The sequence below is a fragment of the Aspergillus fijiensis genome (genome assembly GCF_003184825.1).
Source record: "Aspergillus fijiensis CBS 313.89 unplaced genomic scaffold BO72scaffold_125, whole genome shotgun sequence".
Taxonomy (NCBI): Eukaryota; Fungi; Ascomycota; class Eurotiomycetes; order Eurotiales; family Aspergillaceae; genus Aspergillus; species Aspergillus fijiensis.
Window position 1 is genome coordinate 23,675 of NW_024469101.1, and position 14,433 is coordinate 38,107.

At 49.9% G+C, this 14,433-nt stretch overlaps 3 protein-coding genes across 3 annotated transcripts; all 3 read right to left on the reverse strand.

The window, feature by feature from the left end:
- Nucleotides 1-1,299: 1,299 nt before the first annotated feature.
- On the reverse strand, nt 1,300-2,565 carry BO72DRAFT_344855 (RNA-binding domain-containing protein; the record flags this gene model as incomplete). Its single annotated transcript, XM_040940651.1, has 4 exons — nt 1,300-1,930; nt 1,992-2,187; nt 2,272-2,428; nt 2,488-2,565. Coding segments are annotated over 4 exons (1,062 nt in total), but the record flags the coding sequence as incomplete, so codon positions are not given.
- A 1,782-nt stretch (nt 2,566-4,347) lies between these two features.
- On the reverse strand, nt 4,348-5,634 carry BO72DRAFT_502401 (uncharacterized protein; the record flags this gene model as incomplete). Its single annotated transcript, XM_040949066.1, has 3 exons — nt 4,348-4,375; nt 4,494-4,788; nt 5,454-5,634. The coding sequence occupies 3 exons, from the start codon at nt 5,632-5,634 to the stop codon at nt 4,348-4,350; spliced, it is 504 nt and encodes a 167-aa protein (XP_040794947.1).
- A 3,327-nt stretch (nt 5,635-8,961) lies between these two features.
- On the reverse strand, nt 8,962-9,192 carry BO72DRAFT_393212 (uncharacterized protein; the record flags this gene model as incomplete). The annotated part of the gene is made up of 1 exon (XM_040941931.1): nt 8,962-9,192. One exon carries the CDS (start codon nt 9,190-9,192, stop codon nt 8,962-8,964), a length of 231 nt encoding a protein of 76 aa, XP_040794948.1.
- Between the last annotated feature and the right edge of the window lie 5,241 nt (nt 9,193-14,433).

Below are 14,433 nucleotides of genomic sequence, written 5' to 3' on the forward strand. Positions count from 1 at the left end.
GCTTCGATTTTGGTGTTTTGTGCGCTTGATGCTCCGCATTTGATATGATTTTGACATGAACTGATTGATTGACTGATTGACTGACTGACTGATTGACTGATGACGAGGCGCGCCTCCTGATGAAACTGTCAACTGGATTGATTGGGGTTTGGTTGGAGTATAACCCTATGATGAAGGGACCATGAAACGATGATTTGTTTTTTTTATTATTGATGATGACGATGATGATTATGATGGTGACATGGAGGAATTATTCTCTCACATTGCATATGGGATAAATCCTCATGTGATCCTTGTGTTTCCTTCAACTCACTTCCTGATGCTGAGGACAGCCAGGGTTGGGTTGACCCGCAGAATTAGATTTGATAGATGATACGACACATTGTTGAGTGAAACGAGGGAAATAATGCTATTACATATAGATTCAAGGCGTTCCTTGGAATAAGGGAAACCGCTTAGTTGATCCAAACTCGCAGCAACAATGGGTGAGATAAACGTATTTAGATTAGTCTTTTTCTATCGCGCAAATCCCCTATATTCCAAGAAAAATAGTCAAGAGAAAAAACAAATAAAAAAGAGACCATCTCTAAGAAGCAGCCAAAGTCCGAACTCATAACGCCTCGGAGACCCTTCGTCTCTGCCTATCTAAGTTTCTTATACTGATCTACCTGCACCCCATGAAAATAAAAGAAGGGAAACAATACACTGGAAGAACCCCAACATGAAAACAAGAAGGTTACATGCAACAGACATGTGGCGCTCTCCTCCAAGTCGTGGACCAAAATCTACATTGGAGTCAGAAGGGCCGCCAAAGGGAATGGGTCCGTCCCATTCCACTCTTTCAATTGTCTGCCAGATTTCATGGGCACGCGGACAGACAATTCTTTCACGGCTCTAAGACCACGAATGAGAGGTGAATAGGGGGGGGATGCTGGCTAGGTAGGACCAAATACCTTGCCTAAGTGAGCGATACTAGGTCGCCACAGCTCTGCGTCCAGTTCCAGACCCGTTGACCACCAGTGGGCCACAGCGGTCGGTCTGTTTTACGGCCGTGGAAGTGGAAGACGAGGGGGACGCTGGAGGTGAGGTATCCCTCGAGGTTGTTGGGGCTGTGGCTTCGCTGAGTGATGTATCTTCCGTTGGGGGGCCACGGCGGTGGTCTTTAGAGGTATTTGTCGGCGGTTTGAATTGCATATTGCTTTGGCGGAGGGGGTTGTGATTCCTTATGCTAGTATTGATGCTAGTTCTGGTGAAATTGACGGGGTCTAGCGGGGCATTTGATGTGTTCTGAAGCATACTCCTGTCGATTTTCACGCGGATCCTGGCCCCCAGGAAGGTGCAGCCGTTGTACAGGGCGATGGTGCGTTTGGCTTCCTCGGCAGTTCGGAAGGTGACCCGCGCGAAGCCTCTGCAGCGTCCAGATTCCGTGTCCAGCGGCACCTCGCATTGCTCGATTGCGACCCCTGAGGCCTGGAAGAGGTCACGCAGTGCCAGGCCACTCGTTGCGGGGCTGAGGTTTTGCACAAAGATAGTACGACGTGGTGAGAAGTGTGCGGGACCCGCGGAGCTGCTGGGCTGGTGATAGGCCTGCGAGGTGAAGTTCACATTGTCGGAATGGTAGTTGTGAATAGGTTTACGGGGGAAATTGGTTCGTCGTCCGGCTGTGGTGCCAAATCGCGTGCTTATGGGGCCTTCGACGAATGGCTGAACAGCGGGGAATGGGTAGGAGGGGAGGATGGGTATAGCGAAAGCATCTCTGAAATTGTGCCGGAGAGGGGCGGAAGACTGTGGTATAGCAGGAATGGCGTGCTGAGTGACTGGGTCGGCGAAAACAGGCAGGAAGGGCTGATGCTGATGAGGTATACTCATGAGGTCAATCACCGGGCCATATTCGGAATTCGGATACGTTGGACTCGTGGAGATGACAGGTCTGTTCGGTGTCAGCCGACAAACCAAGTCAGACTCAGCCTACCCTAGCTATTTCCACTTACTCAGGAGATATTGGGGAAGGAGGAACGGCCATGTTCTGCGTGACCCTCGGCGGCGTCGAATAGCCCGCAATATAATTAGCAGGAATCAAACACGTGGGACTCTTCGTCGGGCCAGCAACCGGGCGTGTAGGCGAGCTGGTCCGAGCTAGTGTCACAACGAGGCTTTGGCCCTCCCAGCCGGTCGTGGATAGCCTCTCTGGAGAAACGCGGTGTCAGTCCATGCACGTTTATTGACCAGTCACCCGGCTTCGATGGCAATGGAGAAGGCTCAAGTACGCACGATATGTTCGCCACGCTTCGTCCTCGTTCTTAACGATGATCTGGCCTAGCCCGGTTGGAAATCCATGCTGGTCATCGTACACTACAGCCTGTCGGATATGTAGGGCTGTTTGGCGGACCAGGTCTTTGAGCTCCTGCCAGCGGCAATGCGCTGGGATCTAGTTCAACGGAGAGATAAGCAAGACACGAAGGCAGCGAGCACGGTCGAGGAACCTACTCCCTGGAGGAACAAGACAAACTCCTCATCCGACCTTCCCTGCTTGGACGTTCGCCCTTTGTCGCGCGAGGACGTTGGTGCAGGCATGTTATCGTGCAGTCGTGGTGATTGGAGCACCGTCACGGCTTCCGATTATACCTAGTAGTTGTATAGATCGATCCGTCGGTACTTGAGGGACCAGTCACACGGGTTTGCTGCGTCCGGTTGGTTCCCAGACAGGCTCCGCGCCAAAGCTCGGAACCCAGCGGGAAAGTGATGATAGAGTTGAACTCTGTTGATCCAGAAGATGGTGATCAGTGATCAGTATCGGGTCAGAAATAACCCAGAGACCTCGCCGTAGAAATAAGTGCTGGAAGGTGCTCAAGGCGGGCCTGCTTACCGTTCTAGGTTCCAGGAAGCTCCGGTCGCACAGATGAACGAGTGAGGTCGGACTGCTTAAGAAGCACTGATCCGCAGCGGGAGGATCCAGCTGAGTGACTGCACCTTCGTCGATTTTAAAGCGATACGAGCAAAGGGCCGGAGGAGGGTCGATCGATTGCCTACATGGAGGGCGTCCCGCCACCCAGAGACAGCTGAGACGTTGAGACCGAAACTGACGCAGAAGTAACCAGCTTCGGCGAAATCGAGGTTCGAATGTGACGGTAGATTCAGGAAGGGGGCAGAAAGAGGAAGAGAATCACGCGAAAGATCAAGTAACGTTAGCAGTAGCAGGAGCAGCAGCAGCAGATCGCTAGTGCGAGGGATACCTAAAAATACCATGGACATGGAGATGGGGATGGAGCTCGGAAGTGAGCAAGTCAGATCCGCTCAGCGAGGATAAACGAGAGGCACGGATGCATCCGCTGACGAATGAAGGAAGGGTTATCTTTCTCTGATTGCTGGAAACCAAAGCTGTCTCTTGTACTTCGAAATCGAGAAGTGTGAGTGGATAAGATGCTGAGAGGCTTGGGGGAGAGGGAGAGGAGGTGTGGGCACTGGGAAGGGGAAGAAGATGTGTCAGGTTCAGGAAGGACGAGGGGGGATGATATGTCATGCATGATCGACTGTGGTGGATGGATATATCAAAAAGTAACAAGTAACAAGTAACAAGTAACAAGTCAGGGAGGTCAACACAGAGAGGTAGGAAGCAATGACATGAAGTATTCAGGAAGTGTCAGTGAAAAGTCTGAAACAGAAGGAAATTAAATGGAATAAAATTAAGTAAAGTAAAATCTAATCAAATGGAATAAAGTACAATGGAATGTATTGTTGCTTCCTCCCTACAGTTTTCCAATTGTTGTTCTCTGCTTATTACAGTACTTGGTTGTCACATTTACATCTACAATTACACCGCCAGATCCCAGGACAGCCACCGACAGCAGACCGCAGTAGACACCACCAGACACCAGACAGCACTGCATGGTCTGGTCCTGGCTGATTGCATGGAGAGTCTAAGTAAAAAACGCAAGACGAAAAGCCATTTTCCAGCCAATAAAGTCTGCGAAACCAGGATGGTCCTCTCGGATCAGACACGAAGGCTCCAGCGCTCAGGAGTCACCATAGACTAGATACCTCAGCGGAGTCAACCTGAAAACTTTTGCTTTTTGCTTTTTTCCCCCCTCTCCATCTTCTTGGTCTAGTTCTCGCCTTCTCCAGACTTGACGCCAATACAGATAACCTCAGCCCCGGCTTAGGTGGAGCTGGTTGTGTCAGTGACCGACCTGTCTCATGTCTGATATTTTCCCTCGTCTGGCAGACGAGCACTCGTCCAGTGGCGGTGTTTTTGTGTCATATTAGTCGTCTCGGCTATCTGTTAAGGTATCCCCAAAATAGGGAACTCGGGATTCCATCTACTTGAAGGGCGACAATGGCAAACGGAAGTTATTCGGCGGTCATCATGAGCGAGTCCCTATAGTCAGTGTAAGTCATACAGGAACCAAGACAATTCCCGTGGAAGCGACAAAACAGTGTCGCAACGATTAGATGAAGGTCACTTTTGACAAGAGGCAGTTGAAATATTCACAGACGTGATGTCCTTGTGGCTGCCGAAGTTGCCCCTGGTCCCAGTCGCCGGGCGATCGAGATCCAACTGCGGTGACCCTGGTGCATCTGAAGGGTCATATTCCTCAAATCTCCCATTGTCCCAGCCACCCCCAATGCACAGATGCTTCGTCTGCCACCTCCGACTTTCGTCGCTCCGGTCACCGCCGGATACATTCCACGACGGTCGCACTGCAGGGGTCTGAGGCCTGACAGCTCGGGACGGGGTCAGGATACACCAAACGCTCGGGCGGCAGATGCCTGTCTTCGGTCCGTCATCACCTGTCTTCGGTCCGTCATCACCGAATTGGAAAGCGGACCTGAGGAGGTGAAACCTCGAGAAGTGGGATCTCAAAGTGTGGAAAGCTGGGCTGCAGTACACACACATACATACAGACACACGCGCGCCCCCAAGTTTGTTAATCAGATTGGTGTGGAGCGATGAAGACCTTGTTGGAGGATGGATTCGGTCACGGTGGTCCTAAAACCGACAGGAAGAAAATGAAGTAGGCTCATATGAGCTTCGGGGCCGGATTCAGCTCGCAAAGAGAAAGCCAAGATGCCTTGCCATCGACTACGACTCGACTAAACGTCAGCCTGCGCAAAATATCCTTGTAGTCCCAGCCGGTCTCATCATCTTGAGCTCACCAGTCAGGACGGATGATTTAGTCACCAAACGACATGGGGATTCACAGGGATTGGAACCAACCCCACTTCCCAAAGGAAGGACCGATAGTTGGAGCGATCGATCGATAGGCAAGATCCGCCCTCAGGCTGCTCTGCTCCACGGTCCCATAGTCTTGGTAAGATCTTCCGCTAGCAGAGCAATCACTCGTCTAGAAGAGACGGGGAAGGCCAGGCAGGCGCTTGTCCGAATGAGGCGGGTTCGCGCGACGTATCATGCATCCTCGAATATCACCAGCCTCGACGATATATATACGGAGTACAGGTATCCCATAACTGGTGCGATGAGCCGCAGACTGTGCCCAAGGTCAGGCCCTTAACCACGGTCGCATGGACCAAGCTTTCGATGGTGTCACGGTTTCTCCAGTGCTGTATTCTCTCCTCGGGAACCTTCAGATCATGCTTTGAGAATCGCAGCTTCGTACAATAGAGACGGCGACTCATGTTGCGCGCACGTGTCCACAGCACTGGGGAGGAATTATTAATGAAGAGCTTTATGGGTCCGTGGGGGATGCATGAGCGATCCGAACTCATATTACCCTTCAGGGATTCTGGGTTCCGTGCAAAGGGCGCTCATACTCGTAGAAGAAGTTCTGCCTGCTTTCACAAAGGTAAATGGCGACCGAGGTGAGAGTTTCACCAAATTGAGGGGGGGGAATAAGTAAAAAAAAAAAAAAAGAAAGAAAGAAATAGTTTCAGCAAGACTTGCGACAGTTAGTGCAGTGACAACATAGATGAGAAGGTAAATTATCGGTCACATGTCCAAGGAAGCTCTGAAAAGAAGCCATCCGTCAAGTGTGACTTTTCCTTTTTGACATGTCCGCGTTCCTGAGCGCACATGGCAGATCATACTTTGAGTCTGTCAATTGTTTATTTAGCACTTCCGCGATGGTTCTACGACTTGGCCTTACCTTGACTATTGATGAGACCATGCTATGAACTAAAGATTGTCACCACCTTCTTAAACTGGACTGGGATCGTCATGGAAGAGACATCCACCTCTCACCCCCTTTTTTTTGGCCTCTTTTGCAATTGCTTATCCAGGCAAGTGACAGCTTTGCCGGAGTGGAACCATGGAGACAGGCAGGTCGCAGACCAGACAACCGATGAAACCAACCTCCACCCCCAAACCACGGCGTCACTCAACACCGACCCACTGATCAGCGAACAGCGAAATACTCGACTTACCCGACCAAGGTTGACAACCATAGACAACTGCAAAGGGAAGGCAGCCACGGTACTAGGAGTAGCTGTAGGCGGGACTGAGCAAGATAGGAATTTACACTTTTGAATTTCATGGTAGGTTTACTGGTTGACCCTCAACTTAGTACTCCGCTGCGTCCACCCGGTAGTTAACTACAGTGCATTGAGTTAAGTCATTTTTCTCTGCTTCATTTGCCCGATTTTGACTTTCTAGTGTTTCTGGTCTGGTTGATTTTTCTCCATGTCGGGGGCGGGAAGAAGATGATCTCCCCGAAGAACATCGCATGAACTATTGTTTATCTTGGGTCAATCCCAAACCTTCTTTCTTTTTCCATCAAGGTTGAGATTAACCTTTCCGACTATCTAATGCTGTGTGTGGTACGGGTGATATGTAGCAGTGTCTAGTAGCTACTTCATCTTTCCATTCCAACCGATTTGAACCAATCAGGCATGATAATCACATCATTTCAGTCAACATATTACGTAGATGTGTGCGCGACAAACCAGACTAAGTTCCCCTCTCGGGCTGCAAGGGGGAGGGGGTGAGGAGGGAAGGCGGGGGATCGCTGGAGGCTTTTCTATAGCTCGCTGTCGTTTGTTTTAACTTACTGTCCATTAGATAACTTACAGACTACGGAGTACTCCGTACATCATGGATCGTTACCTACCGGGCCGACGACAGAGCGAGAAGGAGGGGCACGACGGGAAGAGGTCTATACTAAGTCACTAACAAGAACAAACGCTTCACGCGCCCCCCCCTGGCAAGCAAGCACGCCAGCGGGGATTCGCGTTTCGCGACGGTGACCTTGGCAAAGGGGGACCTTGCGAAAGAGGATAATAGCGAAGCTCCAGCTGTTATCCGACTCGAGCCTGCCTAGTCTAGTGGACCTCCACTACTGCGACTAGAATGAAATCAACCAAGCCAGCTCTAGTAAGTCGTGAAAGTGTGATAGGCCGCCAGGACAACAATGTAAACCAAGTCCCAATCTTGCGGAGAGGCTAGTCTTGATTCTCTGTTAGCTTGAGGAGGGGAACTGTAGTCATGAAAAAATCGCGCTGGAGCTAAAATAGACCACCTTAGTTTGATCCATGATGACGATGCAGTGATGGGAAGACACTACCCAAAAAGTAAAAAGCGGGAGGGGAGAAGAGAAGACACACACACACACATATAGAGAGGGACAGCGCTAGTCAGTTTGAGGGGATGGTTGAGTGGGCTCGGGGCATGTGCGGGTGCTGCGGCGGACGGATTTTGCTTGGACGGGGCGGGGAAGTGCGAAGGGAAGGGGGAAACCACCAAAAAAAATAATAATAAAGAGGAAAGGGGAAAGGTCGAGCAGACGCTGAAGATGTCTAAATATAACCACCTCAAGGCAAGTAAAGTGGAAGAACTGTGTTCGGTGTGTATCATAGGCATACGCAATGTTAATGTTGATTCTGTCTGAGGTAATTGACCATTGTTTACCTCGCTACCCCATATCGCGGGGTTCAAATTCCGGGGGGAAAGGGCTATTGCAGCTTAGACCTTATGAGAAGACAATATTAAGACAAGGCCTCAAGCACGAAGCACCTTTGGCATGCAGCTACTATATTGGGACAAGTAGGACGAAGTAGGTCGGGTATTTCTCCTGATTACTTTTTGTAGTGGTGGAGTGCTACGCTACGTTTACTGTGGTCAACCGATACAAATGAGATCGGCGCTTGTTAGCACAAGATCAAAACAAATTACGGTCGCTGATGGCAAAATACACGCAAGCGTTCTATTGTAAAGCTGTCGATGTCACTTAATTGGAGAACATTTGTTGAGTTTCACTGGCAGCTTTCCTGCATACATACAAAGGGGGCTATCAACACATGCAAAACAAGACTGGCTAATGTATTCGGTCACAAGAACTCGTGGCCTGGAACCCTGAAGCTGCGGAATGGAACAAACATAACACATTCTTGGAACGTGGGGATCCAGATGCTACATGCCTGGGCCAAGGGTTACAATGCGCAATACAACAATGCGCAGACATCAGACGCCATTCGATTCCCCATCCTTTGACTTAGGAAGGAACAGATGGAATCTTGTAGATCTTTCCTTCTCCAGATCGAGAGCACAGAGCGAGACTTGTCAAAAGTATCGCTTCCAAAAGATTCCAATTTTCTCAGAAAATCTGCCTTAGTCTTCATGCAGGGGGGGAGGGGGGGGGTTCGGGCAAAGCGCGTGAGCAGCAGGCTCTTCCATGTTCTTCGGAAGTATTGATCGTTGAGGCCGCATGGCACCCAGACTGGCCCAGAAAACAGATCGTCAACACTCAGGCTGCACCCATGCAGGTCCAATTCAATGGATTGCGGATATGTGATTTGGGTTGAATGGCGGCATTCCCGAGCAGTGCCGTGGAAGCGAGCGTGCGGATAAAGGTAGAGGCACACATTGGAAGACCAGCGATTTCACGTCGGTTTGTGGCCTGGTTCTGATTCGGGTACAAGCGGTTAGAGTAGGTGACGAAAGCACTGTTCATGTTGATGTTGTTTGGTTCATCCGAATTGAAATCACGAGTGTTGGTCCATTGATTCCGTCTTTCAACGAATGAAGCCGACCATGGACGCACACCGGCTGCAGTAGTAGGAGTTCATGCCAAAACGAACCACACCGGGGGATGACTCGTTCTCAAGGCTCATGGAGCGCTGACATCTCGAACAGCGGACAATGTCGAAGTTCATGGAGGTTGGACTTGAACTGGCGGGAGAAGCGACGACCCCTTTAGGAGTTCCGGTGGGTGGGTGTTGTACTCGAACAGAAGACGAACTCATTTTTCTCCGACCGATTGTGGCGGCCCTATGCCGAACAGTTGAGGCGAGAAACTCCGTTGCTCGTGGAACAGTGATTAGAGATGAAGGCGGAAGGGCGGTTATTTAGATGAACTCGAGCGAAGTGGCTGTGCCGGCTGGCGGTCAATTGAACGGGCGGAAAATTGGGGGAAACGATGCGCAGAAGTCGATGGTAGGTAGAATGAGACCACCGGATCAAAGGTCTCTTTCCCCGCGAAATCCTAGGCAGCAGTAATAGACCACAGAGGTGAGGCGAGATAGATTGCAAAGGTAGTTGCGATAGGTAGGTAGGTAGTGGTAGTAAGGGAGGTATAGATGTAAGTAGGTAGTGGCTGTTAGTAAGTAGCAGTTGGTAACTGAGTAGATGGTTGGAGTCGTGGCACAGGTAGGTAGGTATATGAGAGCGACTGGAGTAGTGATCAGAAGATGAAAAAGGAGTTCGGAGCTCAAATTCCAGCTGGGCTGTAGCTGCTGGAAATATCTCTATATGACCAGAAAGCCCAGCGCCAAAGGAAGGAAGTCCTCAGGGTCAGATCGATCTCCACTTCTTTCGCTCCGTAATTGCACCGGTCTGGTTTAGCGGAAGCAAAATAGTACGTGGTAGTAATTTATAGTGATTGCCTCAGGTAAAACGGTAAAAACCGAAAATCGAATCTCGGAGTAAGGAAAATTAAAATCCAATGATAAGACAGGGGTAGGATGTGCAAATCTGATGAAACCAGGGAGATGACCACCACCACCACCACCACAATAACGATAATAACAACAATAACAATAACAAAATAATGAGGCTAACAACTCAAGACCGTACGCATGAGGAATAAGGCAGCTGATGCTCAAAGCAGCTGCACGGAATGTGGGGATCGGGTTTCAGACTTGATGATGATTTTTTCCACTGTGTCAGTCAACCACAGGAGGATAATTTAAAGTGTTGTTGTTCGGGTGAGGCAGCTGCTCGGGTCCTTTTTCAATGCAGCAATCCATGTAGGGATGGATGATGGTGGTGATGGAATGATGTGTTTAATAACTACCTAGTACTAGGTAATCATCAAGTAACGCTTGCCTGGATGGACCGGAGAAGCGGCAGCCGACTCTCATGACTACTAACTACCTACCTATCAAGTGGTTGGCTGGTTATTCTACCGAATAGTAGTACTTCAACTTACTACGTAGGTGTAATTTTGAAATATACAACTAGGCTTAATTTTCCCTTCCCTGTTGGAGGCTCCTGGATGGAGGAACGAACCGGTGATGCGAGTCTTTTCCAGTTCTCTGGAGTGCTTTCCCTGTGGCATCATCACTCACCTCATTCATCATCTATCATCCAGGTTGATTCGATCGTTCCACCACCCCTGTTACTCGGTCGCATCTTGGGCAACCTCCAATTAGGACTTGGTTTCATACTATACAAACCTTTTGCTTTGCATTATTGTTGACTATGATGATGTTCATAAGTATCTCTGTTTGAACCCCTCCTCCCCCCCTCCCCTCACCCCCCCAGTCATAAATTACGACTACTTACGTAGTGTGTCTGATCCTGATCTCAACTGCAGAAAAGCCACAATAACTCACTTGCAGTTAATCGAGGCTTGGTCTAATGTATCAATCTCCCTTCTTCCCCTCCATACCCCTCCCTCCCTATTGTCTGCATTCGTTTTTTTCTGCTGCACCGACACCCAGGGTCGTGTCGTCATGACCAACGTTGAAGGGGGGCGGGAAGTCAAAGGGTGCAAGACGGGGGCGATCACAAGAATGGTATGGTTCAGACTCGGATCTGCCATTCTTTCTCTGCCCTTTCAGGGACTGGACAGCTCGTGGCCTACTTTCTATCAGTGGTTCAACCTATGAGGGAGGTATATCTGACAATCAATCTGTATCGGCTCCCGCCTGCTGGGAGACTCCACCCGTTCCGTTCCATTCCTTCCATTCCACCTGCTGCTGCTGCTGTCTTAGTCACGGCAACATAGTCCACAGAAGGGCGACGTACTATTGAAATTATGAACCAGAAGCCGGGCGGAGCAGGTGGCCCCGCCCGCATTTTGAGACTTAAGAGAAAAGAAAAGAGTCTTTTTCCTTCAATGATAAAAGTGATATTAATCCAGTTTAGTGATTTGCTCTGCTCGTCATCGACCAGTGGAACATGAGGTAGTCATCGAAACTCAGGCTCCCGCGCCCAGCCAACCCCGTCGGTCCAACCAGGCGGTAAATCCCGCGCTGATGACTAGTACCTACGACTGATAACCAAGCCTCGAATTCATCGGAATTGTAGATATCAGATGGCATTGCTTCCCATTGGCAGAGGAAGTCTAGTCTCATCATCTCAACTTCGTCGATTCCGCCATTGCCTTCAGCAGGTCCTCCTAAAATTGGGCCGAGGATTAGTAACAATTCATGTTACTGTGATGATCCCTTCGTGCCTAGTACTAGTTACTGGTACACTTCGGGCCTTGGGCTCGTGCGTAATAGCGGCGGCGGCGTCGTCGTTGCATGCGGTAAGTCGTGAGTTGTGACTCGTGAGTTGTGAGCCGGTCTTTTGGAATGGGACTCCACCTCGAGTGTTTCAGAATGTCCTGTCAGACTCGGATGTGAAGGATGCGGACGATCTTGCTCCAGTCGCCCTGCTCATCGGGTTCCATCATGTGTTGCTGTCAAACCATTATTCTTTTGAATTTCAACCGCCTTGCATAGAAGGGGGTTGCGTATGATTGAAATTAAGGTCATGGTTTTTAGGCAGGAACCATCCCAGCAGTCCAACCGCAGCACTGCACCAGTATCTCCCTCGTCCAAAATATCATCCCAACTGTTTTTACGTTTTCGTCATCGCTTTTCCCTCTACGGAACTCAATTCCGCTCTTCTTTGCGCCATCATTGTCATCGCTGCTGTATCCCGGGTGCTAGTGGTCGAATGGATTGTGTGCTCCATGCCTTTCCGGAGCCACTAATTCTTATTTTTACCCGGAGTCTTGGGTACACTCCATTTTCCAACTTTCTCAGAGTGGATTCGGGGGTCTGTCTAGGTAAAAAGCGAGCGTTTTGCTAGGAGGGAGCGAGTTGAGATTCGCTACGGCCTCGCTAAACGACTCAGTGCGGCTACTTTCATTATGGTGGAAGTGGGGAAGAGCAGTAGGAAAGCCAACCGAAAACACGGATGGTTTAGACGCTCCTTCAAAGTCCTTCCTTGCAAATGAAGTTCGCAGTTCGCGGTTCGATTGGAGAACAAAGACCAGATACCAATTATACATCTTCCTCATGCTCCCCCTAAATCGACGGTGAGGCATTTTGAGTCCTAGTCTCTGCACCCGGCTGCCGACTCTTTTATTCCGGCTTAGCGTCTACGTACTAACTTATCGTTCGCTTGTGAAGCCATTGCCCGTAATGGAACCTTAGCCACTTACAGGAGGCTTTAGGGATATCATCTTCCCCCCCTTTCCCTATAATGATGAACACAGCTTTTCTCAAAGCAAGGCAGGCTTACAGTTCTGATTGCTAACTGCCCCCTACCAAGCTATCTGATCTCAATTATTGTCATTGTGTTGCTTCTTGTCCTACCGACAGATAGGATAACTCAATTCATCTACTTGAGTATCATTGCGTTGAAACCTGCAGAGCTGCAACACCTACCCTCATTTCCTTGTCTGTTGGTTGAATGTCTTTGCTGGGACTCCAATGCAGCCTAAAAATTACATCCGCCTGATAGCAGCACTGCCAGGATTGGGATGATGTGCACATGTCATGGCAATTGTGCGAGGCATGCGCCCGGCTGCAGAATGGTCGCACGCACGCCTTCGAAGCGGTGGCCGATGGTGACACACGGGCATTGACAAATCCCCGGGTTCATTCCCCCCCCTCCAGAGGCGCTCTACTGGCGCAGGGACCTCAGCCTAACCCGCAACCAACTGACTGAGATCGAGAGTCAATTCGACTAGATCAGTCATCAGATGCGAGGACTAGTTAACTAACTATTATTGACTGAGACTTGATCTCAGCGTCTGCATGATGCCGTAATCGCGCGTGCATGCCTGGGACGCCTTCATCATAGGAGTGGTCAAGTACCAGGATCAAACTATTACTGCCCTATCATTTTTACTGGAGCTGGATGCAGGAGCTAGTTCAAAATCGCTAATTAGGTATCTCAGCAGGGCTTAGTCTACTGATCATGATCAATAGTATGAACCGATAATTCTCATTTACAGGTTGTTGTGGTGTCAGGATCATCATTATCGCAAGCCTCTCTAGATCCAGTGGGGAGGGAAAGGGGAGGGGGGGAGGGGCTTGAAGGCTGCACTGCAGTGCTGCAGTACTGCAGTAGGTGGGCAGACAGAGCGTTACGCTGACATCATTTCACATGCTTGTCAGTTGAGGTATTTCGAGGTGTCTTCATCGCTCGACGCGGATCCCGGCGGCTTTCCCTCAAATCAAGAATTGGTTTCCCTGTGGCGGCTGCCGAGGATGGACAGACAATACGAAGGGGTGGGGGGCAGACAGAGACAAGGGCACAGCAGAAGGACAATAAAGACCACTAACTGTTCCTGCCCAACCTTGTTCCGCACGGCATGTAGAAAAGGAATAAGATGAGGCCGTTCGTTCCGGCCTCTGCTCTTATCGCGAAAGAAGATACTCGACCGACGGTTGGTTGTTGTCTGTTGGTTGGGGGGAGGACCACCTCTAACCTAAGGAGCCTGGAGGAGTATCCATGATGATGGTCGGAATGAATGAATGGTGTTTTCCAATCCTTCCAGTCTTCCTCCCTCCCTTTTCCCTTTGCGAAACCGTTGGATATGGCAACGACGACGTCATGGTTGAATAGAGCGGGAGTCATCATGGCTCGCCTCAGGCTGGCACCTCACCGGCAATTTCTCCTTCTCATCACCATGCGGTAAGGAAACACCAAGAAGGAACACCATTGGAATTGGTTGAATTTTCTATATCTTGCCGAACCTGAATTTCATCGAGTTGATTAACTTCCTGAGTTATTCGTCGGTCCCAACAACTACTCTCAATCCCAAGTCACTTACCTTACTTACTCTATAGTACAGTAGCTCACAATTTGGTCGTTGTTACTCCCCGCCCGTGTGATTCTCACGTTCCGGCAGGTACGGAGGAGCAAGCAATTCAACAGTTCTCCATCCTTCCTTTGCCCCGCCACCCCGCCCTGAAGCTGTTGACCGAAAACCACCACCTCTCTCTCTCTCTTTCTTCTCCTCTGCTCTTACTCACTTCCCC